The sequence below is a fragment of the Monodelphis domestica genome, chromosome 6, assembly GCF_027887165.1.
Source record: "Monodelphis domestica isolate mMonDom1 chromosome 6, mMonDom1.pri, whole genome shotgun sequence".
Classification (NCBI taxonomy): domain Eukaryota; kingdom Metazoa; phylum Chordata; class Mammalia; order Didelphimorphia; family Didelphidae; genus Monodelphis; species Monodelphis domestica.
Genome location: NC_077232.1, coordinates 211,718,473 through 211,735,865, shown reverse-complemented (window position 1 = coordinate 211,735,865; position 17,393 = coordinate 211,718,473). Strand labels below are relative to the sequence as shown.

Genomic DNA, 17,393 nt, shown 5'->3' with positions numbered 1-17,393 from the left:
ATCTCTAAAAAAGCTTTCTTAGTCTAGTAAATAAATCAGAAATTAAAGAGGCTGAAGGAAAAAAATAGCTGAGTTTAAGTTCTGAGTTAGGAAGCAAATTGAGGGCTACAGAAATAATGACTTCAGGTTTTCCTTGTCTTACAGCCTTGTTAGACAACCAAATATGTGATTACACTGAGCCTTTGAAATAAAATCAGTTATTCTTACATTACAGAATAAAATAAAAAGGTTGGCCAAGCCAGGGGCTTTTAGTAGTATTTGAGAGGAAGCAAAGATATTTTCTTCAAAAGATGATAACCTTAATTGTGGGAGAAGAGAAGAATAAGGGGAGAGTGAGAAGAGATGAAACAGAGCCCCCATCATCTGCTTCCCTGGAGAAGAGTGCTCAAGTTCCGTCCTGGCCCTAGTGAAGAACACATTTCTTTAGTCATTTCAAGAGCACTAGGGAGGACACCCACTGGTAAGTTAGGACTCTCCCTTAACTCACAAAGGAGGAGTTCCTTTGTTTTATTGCCTGTCTTCATTGAAGGCAGGCCTGACACTTGGGCTCCCTATTTTCTCTATCAAGGACTTCTGTTAGATATGGGACCATCTCTGTTGAAGTCTCTCCAATCCCTTTGAATCTCTGGAATACACAAAAGTTCTGAGATGTCTTGGATGGCACAGGAATCCTCTGGTCTAACTTTTCACTGACTTTCTCACCAGGCTTAGGAACATGGAGGCTAAAGACTTGATTAAAAGTCTCAAGGCAGAACTCACTTGCTCCATCTGTCTGGGCTACTTCACAGACCCGGTGACTGCCCTCAAATGTGGGCATACTTTTTGCAAAGACTGTCTCCTCCAGTGCGATGAGCAAGCTGATGCTACACTAACTTGTCCTGAGTGCAGAGCTGTCATTAGGTACAGTGACATTGTGCCCAACGAGAACCTGCAGAATTTGTCCATCACTGGCAAAACTCTGAGACAGCATTTACTGCTGAGCCCGGCACTTCTGACCACCTGTGATCAACATGGAGAAAAAGAAAAGCTCTTTTGTGAGCAAGACCAAAAACTAATTTGTGATTCCTGCTTATTAACCCAAGAGCACAAGGATCACCAAGACCTTCCTTTGCAAATGGCTGCTGACAAGTGCAAGGTAAGATTGTACCAATCCCTGGAGTCAAATGGCTTCTGTTCATGGACTTCTTTGGGACCACTTGGGGCCACTGGCATATGGACCCACAGCTTAACCTACAGGGCACAAGCATTATGTAGGGGCCTCACATCTAGGACTTCACTGACACTTACACAACTGATTTATGTTCACTGGTCTTTGCAGATCCTTCTTGGTCTCAGTGTTCTCATTTTTAGAATGCTAATAAGAAGAGCCCCTGATTTTTATATTTATTGTGAAGTTCCAATGGAAACAGACATATAGAACTTTAATAGCCAATCAGGGGTATAGGAAGGCTACCTCTTGTTGCCAATAATCATATAACATGTGGGCCACTTGACTCCAAAACAGGTTTGACCAAGCCTTTTTTTCTCTTGCAGAAGAAACTCCAGGAGACACTGAATGTGTTACAGGAAAAGGAGGAGGAATTGAAAGCGGAAATCAATGATATAGTAAAAGAAGAGAAATATTTTAAGGTCAGAATGTGCTTATTTTCTTGGTAAATTTTGAGGTAAATTGCCCCTTAAAGGTTCATCTCAGAAGTATATTTGCTGATAAAAATAGCAGGAAAAGGGGGAAAAAATCTTTTTTGCAAAGGATTAGATTATTGATCAAAGAATGAAATATATTTACATTCTTATGGTAAAATAATTTCATGCCCGATGATAGTAAAATAACTTTCTTTGCATGTAAGTTCTTAAAACATGTATAAGAAAAACATTTTCTACAAAGGAATTGGGTATTTTGAGAAAGAAAATTATCTTTTTTTTTTTTTGAGGACGTTTCCTTTTTTACATGATCACTCTCTGATTTCCGTCCTTAACAACTTGTTTCACAAAATGACCTGCAAGTAAAAATATTCCTCATAAGCCCTGAAATGGAAAATTTTGGCCCAGCAGCCAGAAAACTATGTCAGGTTTCAGAATTCATGAATCTTCTTAGATGGCAAAAATATATGTAATAAGGAGCACAAATGTTGAGTATGCACCTCATTCCATTATAAACTTTTTGCTTCTTTCCTTTATCCTAATTTGTCTTGAGACAGAAGGATTCAGACTTTTATAAAGAGCTAATTAAATGTGAATACAGAAAAATGCACGAGATCTTATACAATGAAGAAAATAGACACCTGCAAAAACTGGACCAGGAAATAGAAGACAAACTGGCAAAAGTCGAAGCAAATAAGGCCAAACTATCCCAACAAATTCAACACGTGCAACAAAAGATACTAGAAATAGAGGAGAGTTTGGATGAGGCACCCTTGGAAATGCTCCAGGTGAGTGTGTGAAACTGATGTGTACTATTGCTGTAGAAATGAGGAGCAGGAGGTTCAGCCCTTTCCAAAGAACATGAAGAAAAGGGTTTCAGAACTATTTGCAAGGATGGACCAGTTCAGATTTTCATCTGATTCCTGAAGTGCCCTTGTTTGTTGAGGAGCAGGGCTGGGGAGTAGTCATATGTAGCACAGAGCTTCTCAAGTGCTCTCTATTTCCCTACCTGCCTCAGGTTGGGTTGAATTTATACTTGCTTGAATCTACCAATTCTCCCAGAGTGATGACATACCTCATTCCTTGGGAAAAAGTGGGTGGGATACTTCATCCCTTGGAGGCTCTTTTCAGAAGCAATAGTTAATGATTCTATAAAATGAGGATGTGCCTCTTCAGTCTCAGACCCACATGTCCCAGGACTAACCATCAACAAGCTTGGCAACCAGTCTCCCAGACCACCAAATGTTTTCCAACTTCCTCATGTGCTTCTCTCCTTCAGAGAAAGCAAAGTTTCACTCTGATAGATGAGTTTTCTGTGTGAAGGAAGGACAGAAGGGCACAATGTTGCTCCTCTCACAATGGAGTCATTTCTCCAAGCTCAGGAGGCAACCCAGAGGTATGAAGCCAATCAAAGAGCAACCAGAGATCACTCTCACCAATTCTGCACCAACTTGAAGTGTGCCCATATGTTAATGTCCCTGGAAAAGAGCTCAAAGGGAGTGACAGAACTGTGAGGTGGTGTGTCTGGGCTCTCTGAGAAAGATAATATTAAAGAATCAGACCAAGGAACAATACACTAACTCGGTCTCTTTATGTTCTTTCCCCAGGATATGAAAGGCATCCTGGAAAGGTAAGGCTCCCTTCTTTAGTCAACTAAGTCAGAAAATCAGAATCGGTGAAGGAGTCTGGCTCTTTGAAGGGGGTAACTAGGGTCCAATCTGCTGGAACATAATGAAGTATTTGATGCAGTAATTATTTTGGAGATCTTTGTAGAACAAATATAACTGAGTGCATCCTTTTCCTTAGGAATGAGGAGCTGCAGCTTCAAGATACAGAGACTGAAAAGCTCACTTATACAACTTACCAGATGACTGGTTTAATAGAAATTCTTAGGAGCTATCAAAGTAAGTCAAAGTATACCTTTCTCAGTTGACATTCAGGCAACTGCCAGAAGCCCCCATATTGTTTCCAATATATTTCCTAAGTGTCTGCTATGAGCCAGCCCAAATGACCCCTTCTGCTACACCATAAAGATCATTTCTCCCCTCACATGACTACTGAAGAAGTGTTTTCCAGTTTCCCCCTTTGTTACCTCAACAGGCGTGAGTGATCCTACTTTTTCTCTTATTTGCTCATTCATTTTCCATTTATTGTTGAGAATGTGCATTTGGGGTGACTTTTAACTTCATCCTGGTGAAGGGTATTTTGGAAACCTGTAGTTATTCTTTGCTATGAGAATTCTTTAGTACAGTCTCTCTTCCATTGTATTCATTTTCCTGTTAGGTAGCTTGTGAACCTTTCTGGGAAAGAATCAACTTTTGGTTCTTGAGCTTTCTCTGAGGCTTTATTTCAAGTTCTGAGACCATTCAGGAAAGCCAGGCTTAGTCAAACTTTCACCTGCCTGAATTTCCTCTGCAGACTCAGTGGGGAAATAAATGTGTAGGAAAAGGAGCCATTGTGGAAGAATATTCCTGAGAAGAGGCATATTTGCCTCTGAGAATCATAGAAAAAAAGTTTCTTTGATAGAAAGGATTGTATTAAAAACAAAAAAACCTCACTCCAGGCAAGGAAGAAATCCCAGCTTCCTCTGAGACTGAATAGATGCAAGAGATGACAGGGGAGGAAAGGGAAATCTTTCACTGGGTATTCCTATGGCGTAATTCCATGACATTTCTTCAACACTAAGATACTTCTCACAAGTATGTCAGTGAGAAATATCCTATTGCTTCCCTATTGGTCAGCTTGTGGCTGAGTCTTGTTCCAGTTCCAGAAGCTCCATCACCCTCCACCAATACCCCGTCTCTCAAACTGGCATAGTAATGGAACTTCTATAATATGTTCGTAAATGTGCTTTGCGTATCTAAATTGTTCCTGTTCCAATCCATCCTTCCCGAGGTTTAATGATGAACCTTGGATCTTGTTCCGATGTCACAGGTCATTCTAATGTCCAAAGCCCACACAATGAAGTCTAAACATTTTCACCAAGTCCTGCTACCCAAATGCCTTCTTTCCTTGTCACCATTCTCCAACTTCTTGCCTCCAACTCCATTTCTGGGATTTTCAAGTAATCATCCAGTTCTTCATTGACTCCTTCCCTGCCTCCTTTTCTCCCTTCCTCCATTTCATGCTCCCTCTCTCACTTTCTTCCTTGGTTTCCTTCCATATCTACCTCCTTCCTATAAATCTTCTTTTATCCAAATTTGTAACTTTTTAATGTGTTTACTAATCTATCTTGATTAGGTATCTATGTAAGTCCCAAGTAGCTTCCATTCATCTCTTTGAGGACAGGGATCTCTGGAAGAACTGAAAAGAGTGAATCCCTCTTTTAGCTGATCTTTGTAAGAAGCGATTTGTACAAAAATGTCCTTTTCACCAAGGACCCGTTGCTTATATATATATGTTATATATATATATATGTAAAAATATATATATAACACATCTGTGTTAGTCCATACTGTCAATGACCATCCCAATACAATAACTCCTTCAGATACTACATATCTTCCAAGGCATGACTTTCTACTCAAACATAGTAACTGCTTAATTAAAAAGTCATTCTCCAGTATTTAAAGAATACCTCAAAACATAGAGAATTGGTTTTTTAATGAACTTAATATTGATTTCATTATATTCTACCTTCATTTTAAATATTAAGAAGCCAAGATATTAGATAACTAAGATATTTTCCCCCATTAATATCAGAGGCAAAGGCAGGACAGTCCCCTCATGATTTCTTATATAATTGCAAATGGATTCAACGTCCCAAAAGTTTGAGATTGTTCAGGATTAGGGAATTTTTTTGGGGGGGGAGATGCTTTTAACTCCCAAAATCTGACATCCAAGGCTAATAATTCCATTTCTTTTTTTATAGCAGGTATCACAGTGGATCCTGAAACAGACAGACTTCATCTTATTGTGCCTGAACATTTTAAGAGTTTAAAGTATAGGCTTGACCCTCGCAACCAGCCTGACAACGAAGAAAGACTTGACTATTTTGTTATTATGTTGGGGACTGAGACCTTTACCAGTGGCAAACACTACTGGGAAGCAGATGTGGAAGGTCAGACAGAATGGGTTCTTGGAATCTCTGAGGATTCAGTCAGCAAAAATGAGAATCTCTCCATGTTATCTGAAGATGTAAAAGCCATAATAGGCTCAAAAGTTAAAAATCAAACACTCTTCTGGAGTTCAGAAGGTTGCTTTTGTTCGACACCTCCATGCAAGTTGGGCATTTTCCTTGACTATGACGAGGGCAACATTACTTTTTATGATGTTAATGAAAAAATTGTTCTCATTAGTTTCCTAAATTCACCTTTTCAAGGGCCCGTTCGCCCTTTCTTCTCTACTTCCCTTGTTAATAAGGGAAGTTCCTCTTGCTCACCCATTACCTACCCCAGCAACAGTCAGAAGACACATGCTACTTACTCTTAGAAACTGAATGAGAAGTAAATAAGATGACAACGAACATGTCTTTCCATTAATTTGAACTTGTTGAAGTGATGATTTTCCAACCCAATGCAAATAAAGTCTATTTTGTTCATATTTGGTATGCCTCCCTTCACATCAGTGCCCGGTGGGTTTCACCTCACTGTCATTTCCCAGAGTATCAGCAATTCTCGACCAAACCAGTCAATGCACAAAGTCAGTATTTTCTTAAAACCAATGGAATTGCATATGCTATACAAACACTGTATATTTCTAAGATGGAAACATTTTATACATGTGAGTGGGTGTTTTACCCAGGTTATCTTCCATGTGGATTGCATGTTAAACCCTTTGAGTCATTATTGATCTCATCATAGAAGTCCTGTTTGATACCAGTGCTTAAAACATCTAGAACAATGCCGTTTATTGCCTAATTTTCTGGAGTACAAGTCATTGGGGAAAAATTTCATCTACCTTTTGGACTCTACAGCGGACCTCCATGACAAGCCTATCTTTAGCAAGAATATGCCTTGAGTATAGGCCTATTGCCTGGAACATGACTATTTCCCAGAGGGCTACAGGAAAATGAATTGTGGGTATAAGTTGCAACACCTAACCTATAAGGAATTACAAAGGAGAACATGTCTCCATGGAGTAGAGGAGTAAAAAAAAGTAGGCTGGCAACTAGCAACATCAAAAACATGACAAGTTGAAGAATTTTCCTATCATGATGAGTGGATCACCTCAGACTATAATTATAGGAGAATATAGACAAGAATCACAGAAAATTGTCTTGCTAAATGTGTAGTGATCTCCATTTTCAGAAAAGTGCTCATGTGACTGAAACCACAAAAGAACAAATGTAAATTATTTTAGATCCAACGATGCCTTCTTAGACTCTCACCAGTCAGTACCCTTCAGGAAATTAAAGAATTGTGATGGGGTTTCAGGAATTGCTTCTATCTTCAATCCAGTTTTGAAAAGAGAAAGAGGCCTTAGCCCATCAGGATTAGGGAACAGTTGTGTGGAGTGCTATGACTGGAATCAGGAACACCTCACTTGGAATCTGGCTTGAAATACTAATTGGGTGACTCTGGAAAAGTTACTTCAATGCTGATTGCCTTACTTGGCCCAACTGTAAAATTGGAAAAGTAACACCTTCTTCTAAGTGTTTCTGAGAGCACCCTATGAGATAACAGGTATAAAGTTCTTAGTAGCACAGTATGTGGCACAAAGTAAGCAATATATATCATGCTTATACCTTTCTCTTGCCTTCTCCATTAGGGACTTAGAACATTTCCCCTCTTAGAAAGTTGTTAGTGTGAGCACAATGTCTTCTGTAATAAACCAAGATATGTTATTCTATTTCCTTTTTCTTGTTAGAATATCTGAATACCATTAATGGCTATATTAACAAAAAGTTCATGTCAAAATTAGTGCGTCTCTCTGTCTCCATCACTATTTTTTATATGTACTTGAAGAAGCATCAAAATGATTCCTTACTCTCTTCCTTATCACCCTCCTGCCTTCTTTATTCACCCCTCCTACTCTTCTCTGCATTTCTTCTTGCCACCTAACTTTCTACTTCCTCTTTCCCCTCCCTTTTCATCTTTCCATTCCGCTTCCCAACTGCTGCCTTTCCTACACCTTCATCTACCCAGAAGTTACTAAGCAAAGTCAAACACCCCAAAATCTGAATTCAGGATCCATCCTTCTCCTTCAAGATAAAAACAGAATACAACTAGCTTTTCTCAGACAAACAGGGTTGGGGATGGGGAGAAGAATGAGTTACCCAACCAGAGGGGAAATCCAGCCTCCTTTTTTTCAAGGTCAGAAATATGTATTCAACAAAACATTAGTGAGCCTCTGGTTATGTTCCTCCTCTGTCCAACTTTGGAAGACAATACCTGCAGGTGTGAGCACAAATTCCTGATGGACAACAAAATAGTCCTGAGTTCTTCAAAAGGAGGGATCTAATGTGTAGCAGTCCACCCCTAGCTATGGGCAAGGGGAACAGTTGGTATGTACAGATTGCCTTAGAAGAGAGCATGCTCAGTATTGCACGTGGCTGGGAAAGCATCTGACCCTTGACCCCAGCTTCCCCCAGGTTAGGCGGGAACACAGGTTTCTTTGTGCTCACCTGGTTAAGAAAAACCACACCTATACTTTGTCATTAACCAATGATGATCATCCCTGTGTACTGTGTATATTTGCATATCAAAGAGATTAAATAGGGCCCAGCCAGCTCCGCCTCACTCTCTTCTGGTCTTGCTCCCTTCCAGCTCCCACTGATGGCTGTCCTTGCTGGAGCCTGGCCTTGGGCAAGGTTCCATCTTTAATCTTTCTCTATCATCTCTCCGACCTGTGTGGTATTGAATCTGGATCTCTGGACTGGTAAAAGCCTTTGGAAGGGTCCTTTGATCAGAGCTTGGCTGTGGCTTATTGATAATTAATAAAGACTCATTCCTGCCACCTCATATCTCTACTTCGACTCCGTCATCCCCCTCATGGTATCTAAAACTTCTATCCTTTCTCTGTCTTCCTACCTTAAAGCTTCTCTCTCCCCTCTGAGGAAGTTTTCTCATGAGACACAATTAAGTTCTAACTCTGTCAATGAGCAGCCAGACAAAGCTAAATGAAGATCATACAGGCTTTGAAAAGAATTTTCCTAAATCAGAGAAGATATTTACAAAGACAACCCTTTTGGTGACTAGATCATACTAAACCAGAAAATCTCCAAGCAAGGTAATAGGAAAGTACAAAAGAAGGAGACATGTGAGATTTCAGAAAGATGTTTTTCAAAATAAATTTTGGATGGGACTGACCCTTTTTCTTGCTTCCCCAATACTTCTTTCCTTTCTAGAAAGAAATATTCAGCCTAGCCATGAGGAACATCAAACTGATCTTCTAGGCACCCCAGCCCCCAAAGAGGGGTGCAATAGATTGTTCCCAGGATGTCTAATAGAACCAACCTATTTGGTCTAGGCCAGTGAAGGTGGACCCATGACACACATTCCATAAAGGGTCCACAAAGTCTTCTCCGTTTTCCTACCCTACCAGAGTTTGTTATTAGAAAGCCAGAAGGACTTGGGGCAGAGTTCCCCCTTTCCAGGAGCCTGAGGACATTTCTCCTGTCACCTACCCCACTACTCAGCAGCCCATGGGGAGGTCTTCCTCCTTCCCTCTCTGGAGTAAGGGGGGATAGAATGGTGGGGGGAGGCAGGGCAAGGTATTTGGTTGGAGGGGGGAGGGGCATGGCACTCCATCTCTAAAAGGTTTACCATCACTGAAATAGAACAATTGATATGACCTCAGGCAAGTCATTTCTTTTTCTGGATCTCAGTCTTCTCATCCTTAAATAAGAAGAGGGTACTCATGTTTTCCAACTTTAAATCCTATGTGAAGTTTACTCTACTCTTCCAAGTTGGATCTTGGTTAAAAGTTGGTACTAGTAAATTGTTGAAAATTTACTTGGAAATTATTGAAAATTGATTATTTTTAATAAAAACAATAAGCACATTTTAGCTATGTGTTAATAAGTGTACGCTTATTCAGTTATGCCTCTCTTAAAAAATTTTTATTGATATTTGTGCCTGAATGAGGGTGTGTTAAACCTGCACTGACAAAGTGCATTTGACGTCAATTGGTCAAAGACAAATGACATGGAAGAATTACTGCAGAGCCTTAGGGCTGAAAAGATCCGCAGAGCCCATCGTTTGACCTCTTGATTAGAGGAATGAGTCTAAATTATTTTTAAAGGAATTGTCATCAAGATCACATACTATTCTTCTCTATCCCCTGATATTTAGAAGGATAAGGATGGCTCCTGAGATTTTATTTGTAGAGAAATTTTCAAGGTGAAGAAATTCCCTCTACCAATGTAGATTAGCATGTTCTCTGCAACTTACATAGTCTTAGATAGATATATAATTTTAGATATATAGAGACCTTGCCTAGGCATCTGAGAAGTTAAGTTTCCTAGATTCAAACAGTCAGTTGTAAGAAAATAGTCTAACAGATAGCATACCAGGTGAGAAAAGAGGGAGAGGCATAGAAGGGCACCTCAAGATTTGGGGTATTTGAGGTTACAGAGAACCTTCTCCCCTAAAAAGCCCTTACTCCCTTCAGGTTCCCCTCACCCTTACAAAGATGTCTGTTGTGTTATTTAACTAAAGATGATTTAATAACAAGTTTGGATTGAGAAGGTATCAGGGTAGATGGAATAGGGATTTCCAAATACTTTACCATAGATTTGGTTTGAGTCTCTCTCAACTTTTGAGTTGAGACCAGGTCTCACAGGCTGGTGGAGGGTTTCTTTATTCCCGTCTATGCTAATCTATGCTAGCTTTCTTAAATTCAAAGTCTTTAGCAGTAGACAGCAAGAGGAAGAAAAAATTCTGAATTTCAGAGCTGGTTGGGCCTGTCTTTTCAGGCTAGAGCCCCCTAAATACTGGTCTTAAGTTCAAGCTCCTCCCCTTAAATCCCTTTGTTTGATGACACAATCCACAGGAATCCAGGTAGAGCACACAGTTGGGAAAAACCCAGGAATAGAGGTACTTCTATCTAGATACAGGGAATGGGCGCTCCTTTCAGTCCGAGGGTCAGGAAAAAGTGTCTACTTGAGACCAACTGTCACTCTCCCAGTCACCCCTCACCCATCCAACTGCCTTTACTGTGAATATCTTCACTCCAATATTTCAACTTCTGTCTGTTCCTCCTCAGTGGCAGAAATGCCAAAGTTTGATTCAGTTTTCCTTTCCACACAGTAGGAGATGGGATTTGAACACAACTCTTCCAGACTCCAATGCCAGCCTGATATTTACTAATGTTTCTTTGATATTTAGAAATGCCATGATTATCACTTAGAAAAAGTTTCATTTTGAATTAATATTAAGAACATAGTTATGAATAACCCCAGGAGAAATGTTTCAGAGTCAATATGAGAGTTTATTTTTCCCAAATGAATTTGATGTCTTGTGAAAAAAAAAAGCACAATCAGTTACACATATCTGGATAATCCTTGTTCAGCTTAAGGCAATAAATGGAGGACTTTATAAAGTTTTATACATAGAACTGATGGGTAACTGTCTCTTAAAGCCTGGAGGCAGTTGGTAGGTTGTTGTACAATTAAAGAAATCAGGAAAAGATGACACAGTCTATCAATTTAAAAGTAGGAAAAGTGCTTAAGGGAGTTAAAAGTATGTACATATATGGACAAGGAAATCAAATGGAGAAGGGACTTCAACCTTAAATGTTCTCATTTAACTGAAATCAATCAATTGGCTTTTATGTGTAGATATATTAGGAGAGGTCCTCAGACAATTACTAGCTGTGTGAACATAGGGATATCACTTAATATCCTCCTTCCCCAGTTTCCCCAGCTGTAAAAAGGGAAATAATAACAGCACCTCCTTTTCTATTTTGTCATGAGGATCAAATGAGTTATTATGTATAAAGAGCTTAGCACAGTAGTAGATGGTACATGAATATTTATTCTCTACTCTTTTTGATAAAAAGAGTAAATAGATAAAAATATTCTACAGGCTTTATGAAACTCTTTTAAAAATTGATTTCATTGGTGCAGGGTGGATTGTTTTCCACCAATGTAATTTAATACCTTTTTTTGTGACTTATTATCTTAGAGAATTCTCTGAGGTCAGAGTGGTTAAGTGACTTGTCCAGCAACACATAGCCCATAACTGTGAGAGGGTAGTAATTGAACCAAGATCATCCACATTTTGAGATTCTTTTTTCATTATGTAACACTATCTCTCTTTTGGTGGATAGGGGCAGGGACAGGACCTATAATTTCACTAATATAGGGAAGTCCCAGTGAGGAAATATCCTCTACCAATGCAAATTAATAATGTCTAATTTATAGTTTTACAGAGTTGCCTGGGACCCAAGGTCACACAACTATTGTGTATCAGATACAGGACTTGAACCTAGTATGGAGGTGACACAAGAGAAAATCAACTGTGACCACGAAAATATGGGTTCAAGACTTTGAATTGCCAAAACTGTAAAGATAATTTTTAGTGTCTTGGTTTTATATCAAAAATAAGTGGTAACCATGGGGAAAAGTCCTAAATATGAAATACCCAAGTCAGCTGGGTTTTATGGAGATTTTAATTAATACAAATGAAGGAATTAAGGAATGGGAAAGAGACAGAGTAAGCAGAAATAATAGGAAGGCTAGGGCCTAGGCCTTTACTCTTTAAGAGAGAAACTAAGTCAGTCTTTAATCATTTACCACAAAATCTTTCCAAGCAAAACTAGTATTCAGAGACCCATCAGCCTCCTCTGACTCCTGACCTCCAATTCAGCTACCAAGCTGAATTCAATTCAAACTCCCTTGAACTGGTTCAGACAGCTCCTTTTAAAAGAAATTTCGCTTATGTCACGTCCCCTAAATTTTCACATCTACCAATCACAGTAGATGCTTTTCCTAGGATAGCCCATTCTTAGTTTTTAGTTCTCACCTTCTCTGGGTAGATTATATCTTCTGAGTACTTTATACCTCTTTGCTCAGCTTTTCCTTTTGCAAGTTGCCTGACCTTTTAATGATTAATTTGACCTTCATAGGTACTTAACACCCTTTTATATTAGATCTAAAAATAGACCTAGCTTAAGGGCTTTTGCCTCACTATAGTTATGGGTTGGGGACTTTTTCTCATTGTTCCATCAGGAGTTTACAACTTTATCTTCCCCTAAAGTATGCCTAAGTATGGGTGGAGTAATGTAAAGTTCACAATACATTCCTGATCAAGTACCTCTATTGTTTAAAATAAGGAATAACCTTAACCAAAACTTTAAGATAATGTTCCAAGGTAGAGTCTGAGAAAATTTAAGATTCACAATAGGAAAGGAATTTATGAATCAGCAAGAGATAGAGAGCTATATGAATTGTAAAATGGATAATTTTCAATATGTTAAATTGAAAAAATTGGCACAAATAAAATAAATGCTGCCAAGATTAGAAGGAAAGCAGGAAATTGGGGTGGTGTTAATTTTAGAGATAGCCCCTTAGATAGAAGTTCTATCTAAGTCCTATCTATGAATTTTATAATTAATAGAATTAGAAAATAAATAGTAAATATTATAACATTTCTAAGATTAATAGCCATCCCCAATTGAAAAATGGGCAAAAGCTATTTGTAGACAATTTTTAGATCAAGAAATCAAAGCCATATAGACGTAGATGGTCTATGATTGTGATGGAATACTACTTCATCACAAAAAATAATGAACAAATTGATTCTTTTAAGAGCCTGGAAAGACTACATGAGATAATGAACAATGAGTAGACCCAGGAGAACATTATACATAGCCACAGAAATAATATCTGAAGAATTAGCTGAGAAGTTCCTTTCAGAAAGTGAAATAAAAAATAAAACAGGAAAGACAATTTATATGAACATGTTGCTATCCATGATGATATTCTGTTTGAAGCAGAGAGGATGGGAAAGTGTTGGGGCACACGTGGACAGGATCTGCTATGTAGATATGACAACGGCGAGACATCCTTTCAAAACTTATGGGATGCAGCCAAGGCAGTACTTAGAGGAAAATTCATATCCCTGAGTGCATATATTAACAAATTAGGGAGGGCAGAGATCAAGGAATTGGAAATGCAAATCAAAAAACTTGAGAACGAACAAATTAAAACCCCCCAGGAGAAAACCAAACTAGAGATCCTAAAAATTAAGGGAGAAATTAATAAAATCGAAAGTGATAGAACTATTGAGCTATTAAACAAGACTAGAAGCTGGTACTTTGAAAAAACAGACAAAATAGACAAAATACTGGTTAATCTAATTAAAAAAAGGAAAGAAGAAAGGCAAATTAACAGCATCAAGGAAGAAAAGGGGGATCTCACCTCCAATGAAGAGGAAATTAAGGCAATCATTAAAAACTACTTTACCCAACTATATGGCAATAAATATACCAACCTAGGTGATATGGATGAATATTTACAAAAATATAAAGTGCCTAGACTAACAGAAGAAGAAATAGATTTCTTAAATAATCCCATATCAGAAAAAGAAATTCAACAGGCCATCAAAGAACTTCCTAAGAAAATATCCCCAGATCCAGATGGATTCACAAGTGAATTCTATCAAACATTCAAAGAACAACTAATCCCAATATTATACAAACTATTTGACATAATAAGCAAAGAGGGAGTTCTACCGAATTCCTTTTATGACACAAACATGGTACTAATTCCAAAGCCAGGCAGGCCAAAAACAGAGAAAGAAAACTATAGACCAATCTCCCTAATGAATATAGATGCAAAAATCTTAAATAGGATACTAGCAAAAAGACTCCAGCAAGTGATCAGAAGAGTCATTCACCATGATCAAGTAGGATTCATACCAGGGATGCAGGGCTGGTTCAATATTAGGAAAACCATCCACATAATTGAACATATCAACAAGCAAACCAACAAAAATCACATGATTATCTCAATAGATGCAGAAAAAGCCTTTGATAAAATACAACATCAATTCCTATTAAAAACACTAGAAAGCATAGGAATAGAAGGGCCATTCCTAAAAATAATAAACAGTATATACCTAAAACCATCAACTAATATCATCTGCAATGGGGACAAACTAGATCCATTCCCATTAAGATCAGGAGTGAAACAAAGATGCCCATTATCACCTCTACTATTTGACATTGTACTAGAAACACTAGCCGTAGCAATTAGAGAAGAAAAAGAAATTGAAGGCATCAAAATAGGCAAGGAGGAGACCAAGTTATCACTCTTTGCAGATGACATGCTGGTCTACTTAAAGAATCCTAGAGATTCAAACAAAAAGCTAATTGAAATAGTCAACAACTTTAGCAAAGTTGCAGGATACAAAATAAAACCACATAAATCATCAGCTTTTCTATATATTTCCAACACAGCTCAGCAGCAAAAACTAGAAAGAGAAATCCCATTCAAAATCACCTTAGACAAAATAAAATACATAGGAATCTATTTCCTGGGACAAACACAGGAACTATATGAACACAACTACAAAACACTCTCCACACAACTAAAACTAGACTTGAACAATTGGAAAAACATTAACTGCTCATGGGTAGGACGAGCCAATATAATAAAAATGACCATCCTACCCAAACCGATCTATCTATTTAGTGCCATACCCATGGAACTTCCAAAAAATTTTCTTACTGATTTAGAAAAAAACAAAATAAAGTTAATTTGGAAGAACAAAGGATCAAGGATATCCAGGGAAATAATGAAAAAAAATGCAAAGGAAGGGGGCCTTGCAGTCCCAAATTTCAGACTATATTATAAAGCAGCGGTCATCAAAAAAATCTGGTACTGGCTAAGAGACAGAAAGGAGGTTCAGTGGAATAGACTCAGGGTAAGTGACCTCAGCAAGACAGTATATGACAAACCCAAAGATCCCAGCTTCTGGGACAAAAATCCACTATTTCATAAAAACTGCTAGGAAAATTGGAGGACAGTGTGGGAAAGATTAGGTTTAGATCAACAGCTTACACCCTACACTGAGATAAATTCAAAATGGGTGAATGATTTGAACATAAAGAAGGAAACTATAAGAAAATTAGGCAAACACAGAATAATATACATGTCAGACCTTTGGGAGGGGAAAGATTTTAAAACCAAGCAAGACATAGAAAGAATCACAAAATGTAAAATAAATAATCTGGAATACAGCAAATTAAAAAGGTTTTGTACAAACAAAACCAATGTAACTAAAATCAGAAGGGAAGCAACAAATTGGGAAACAATCTTCATAAAAACCTCTGACAAAGGTTTAATTACTCAAATTTACAAAGAGCTACATCAATTGTACAAAAAATCAAGCCATTCTCCAATTGATAAATGGGCAAGGGACATGAACAGGCAGTTCTCAGCCAAAGAAATCAAAACTATTAATAAGCATTTGAAAAAGTGCTCTACATCTCTTATAATCAGAGAGATGCAAATCAAAACAACTCTGAGGTATCACCTCACACCTAGCAGATTGGCTAACATGACAGCTATGGAAAGTAATGAATGCTGGAGGGGATGTGGCAAAGTGGGGACATTAATTCATTGCTGGTGGAGTTGTGAACTGATCCAACCATCCTGGAGGGCAGTTTGGAACTATGCCCAAAGGGTGATAAAAGACTGTCTGCCCTTTGATCCAGCTATAGCACTGCTGGGTGTGTACCCCAAAGAGATAATAAGGAAAAACACTTGTACAAGAATATTCAGAGCTGCACTCTTTGTGGTGGCCAAAAATTGGAAAACGAGGGGATGCCCTTCAATTGGGGAATGACTGAACAAATTGTGGTATATGTTGGTGATGGAATACTATTGTGCTCAAATGAATAATAAAGTGGAGGAATTCCATGGAGACTGAAACGACCTCCAAGAAGTGATGCAGAGCTAGAGGAGCAGAACCAGGAAATCATTATACACAGAGACTGATACATTGTGGTACAATCGAAGGTGATGGACTTCTCCATTAGTATCAATGCAATGTCCCTGAACAATCTGCAGGGATCTAAAAAATACTATCCACAAGCAGAAGATAAACTGTGGGAGTAAAAACGATGAAAAGCAACTGTTGACTACAGGGGTGGAGGTGATAGGACTGAGGAGAGACTCTAAATGAACACTCTAATGCAAATACCAACAACATGGAAATAGGTTCGAAACAAGAACACATGTGATACCCAGTGGAATCGTGCGTCAGCTATAGGAGAGGGAGAGGTGGTGGGAGGGGGGGGGGAGGAAAAGAAAATGATCTTTGTTTCCAGTTAATAACGTTTGGAAATGACCAAAAAAAAATATTGTTTTAAGTGGAAAAAAAATATTAGGAAACCAAGGTATTAGAAAACTAAGGTATTTTCCCCCATAAATTTCAGAGGCAAAGGCAGGACAGTCCCCTCAAAAGTTCTAATATAATTCCAAATAGATTTTTGTGTCTCAAAATTTGAGATTGTTCAGGATAATGGAATTATTTTAAGGAGGGAGGTTGCTTTTAACCTGCAACATCTGCCATCCAAGGTTAATTATTCCATTTCTTTTTCTATAGCGGATATCATACTGGGTCCTGAAACAGACAGTTTTCATCTTATTGTACCTGAAGATTTTAAGCATTTAAAGTATGGACATGACTCACAAGACCAGCCTGACAATCAAGAAAGGTTTGATTATTCTGTTACTATGTTGGGAGCTCAGACCTCTTTGACAGTGGGACACACTACTGGAAAGTAAATGTGGAAGATCAGACAGAATGGGTAATTGGCATCTGTGAAGAATCAGTCAACAAAAGTGGGAATGTCTCCAT

The 17,393-nt window shown here is 38.3% G+C and overlaps 1 protein-coding gene across 1 annotated transcript; it reads left to right on the top strand.

The window, feature by feature from the left end:
• Positions 1 to 715: 715 nt before the first annotated feature.
• Positions 716 to 17,320, top strand: LOC100617840 (probable E3 ubiquitin-protein ligase TRIML1). Its single transcript, XM_056803816.1, has 7 exons — positions 716 to 1,135; positions 1,534 to 1,629; positions 2,199 to 2,429; positions 3,249 to 3,271; positions 3,448 to 3,545; positions 5,513 to 5,701; positions 17,139 to 17,320. Exons 1-7 carry the CDS (start codon positions 716 to 718, stop codon positions 17,318 to 17,320), a joined length of 1,239 nt encoding a protein of 412 aa, XP_056659794.1.
• The last annotated feature ends 73 nt before the right edge of the window (positions 17,321 to 17,393 follow it).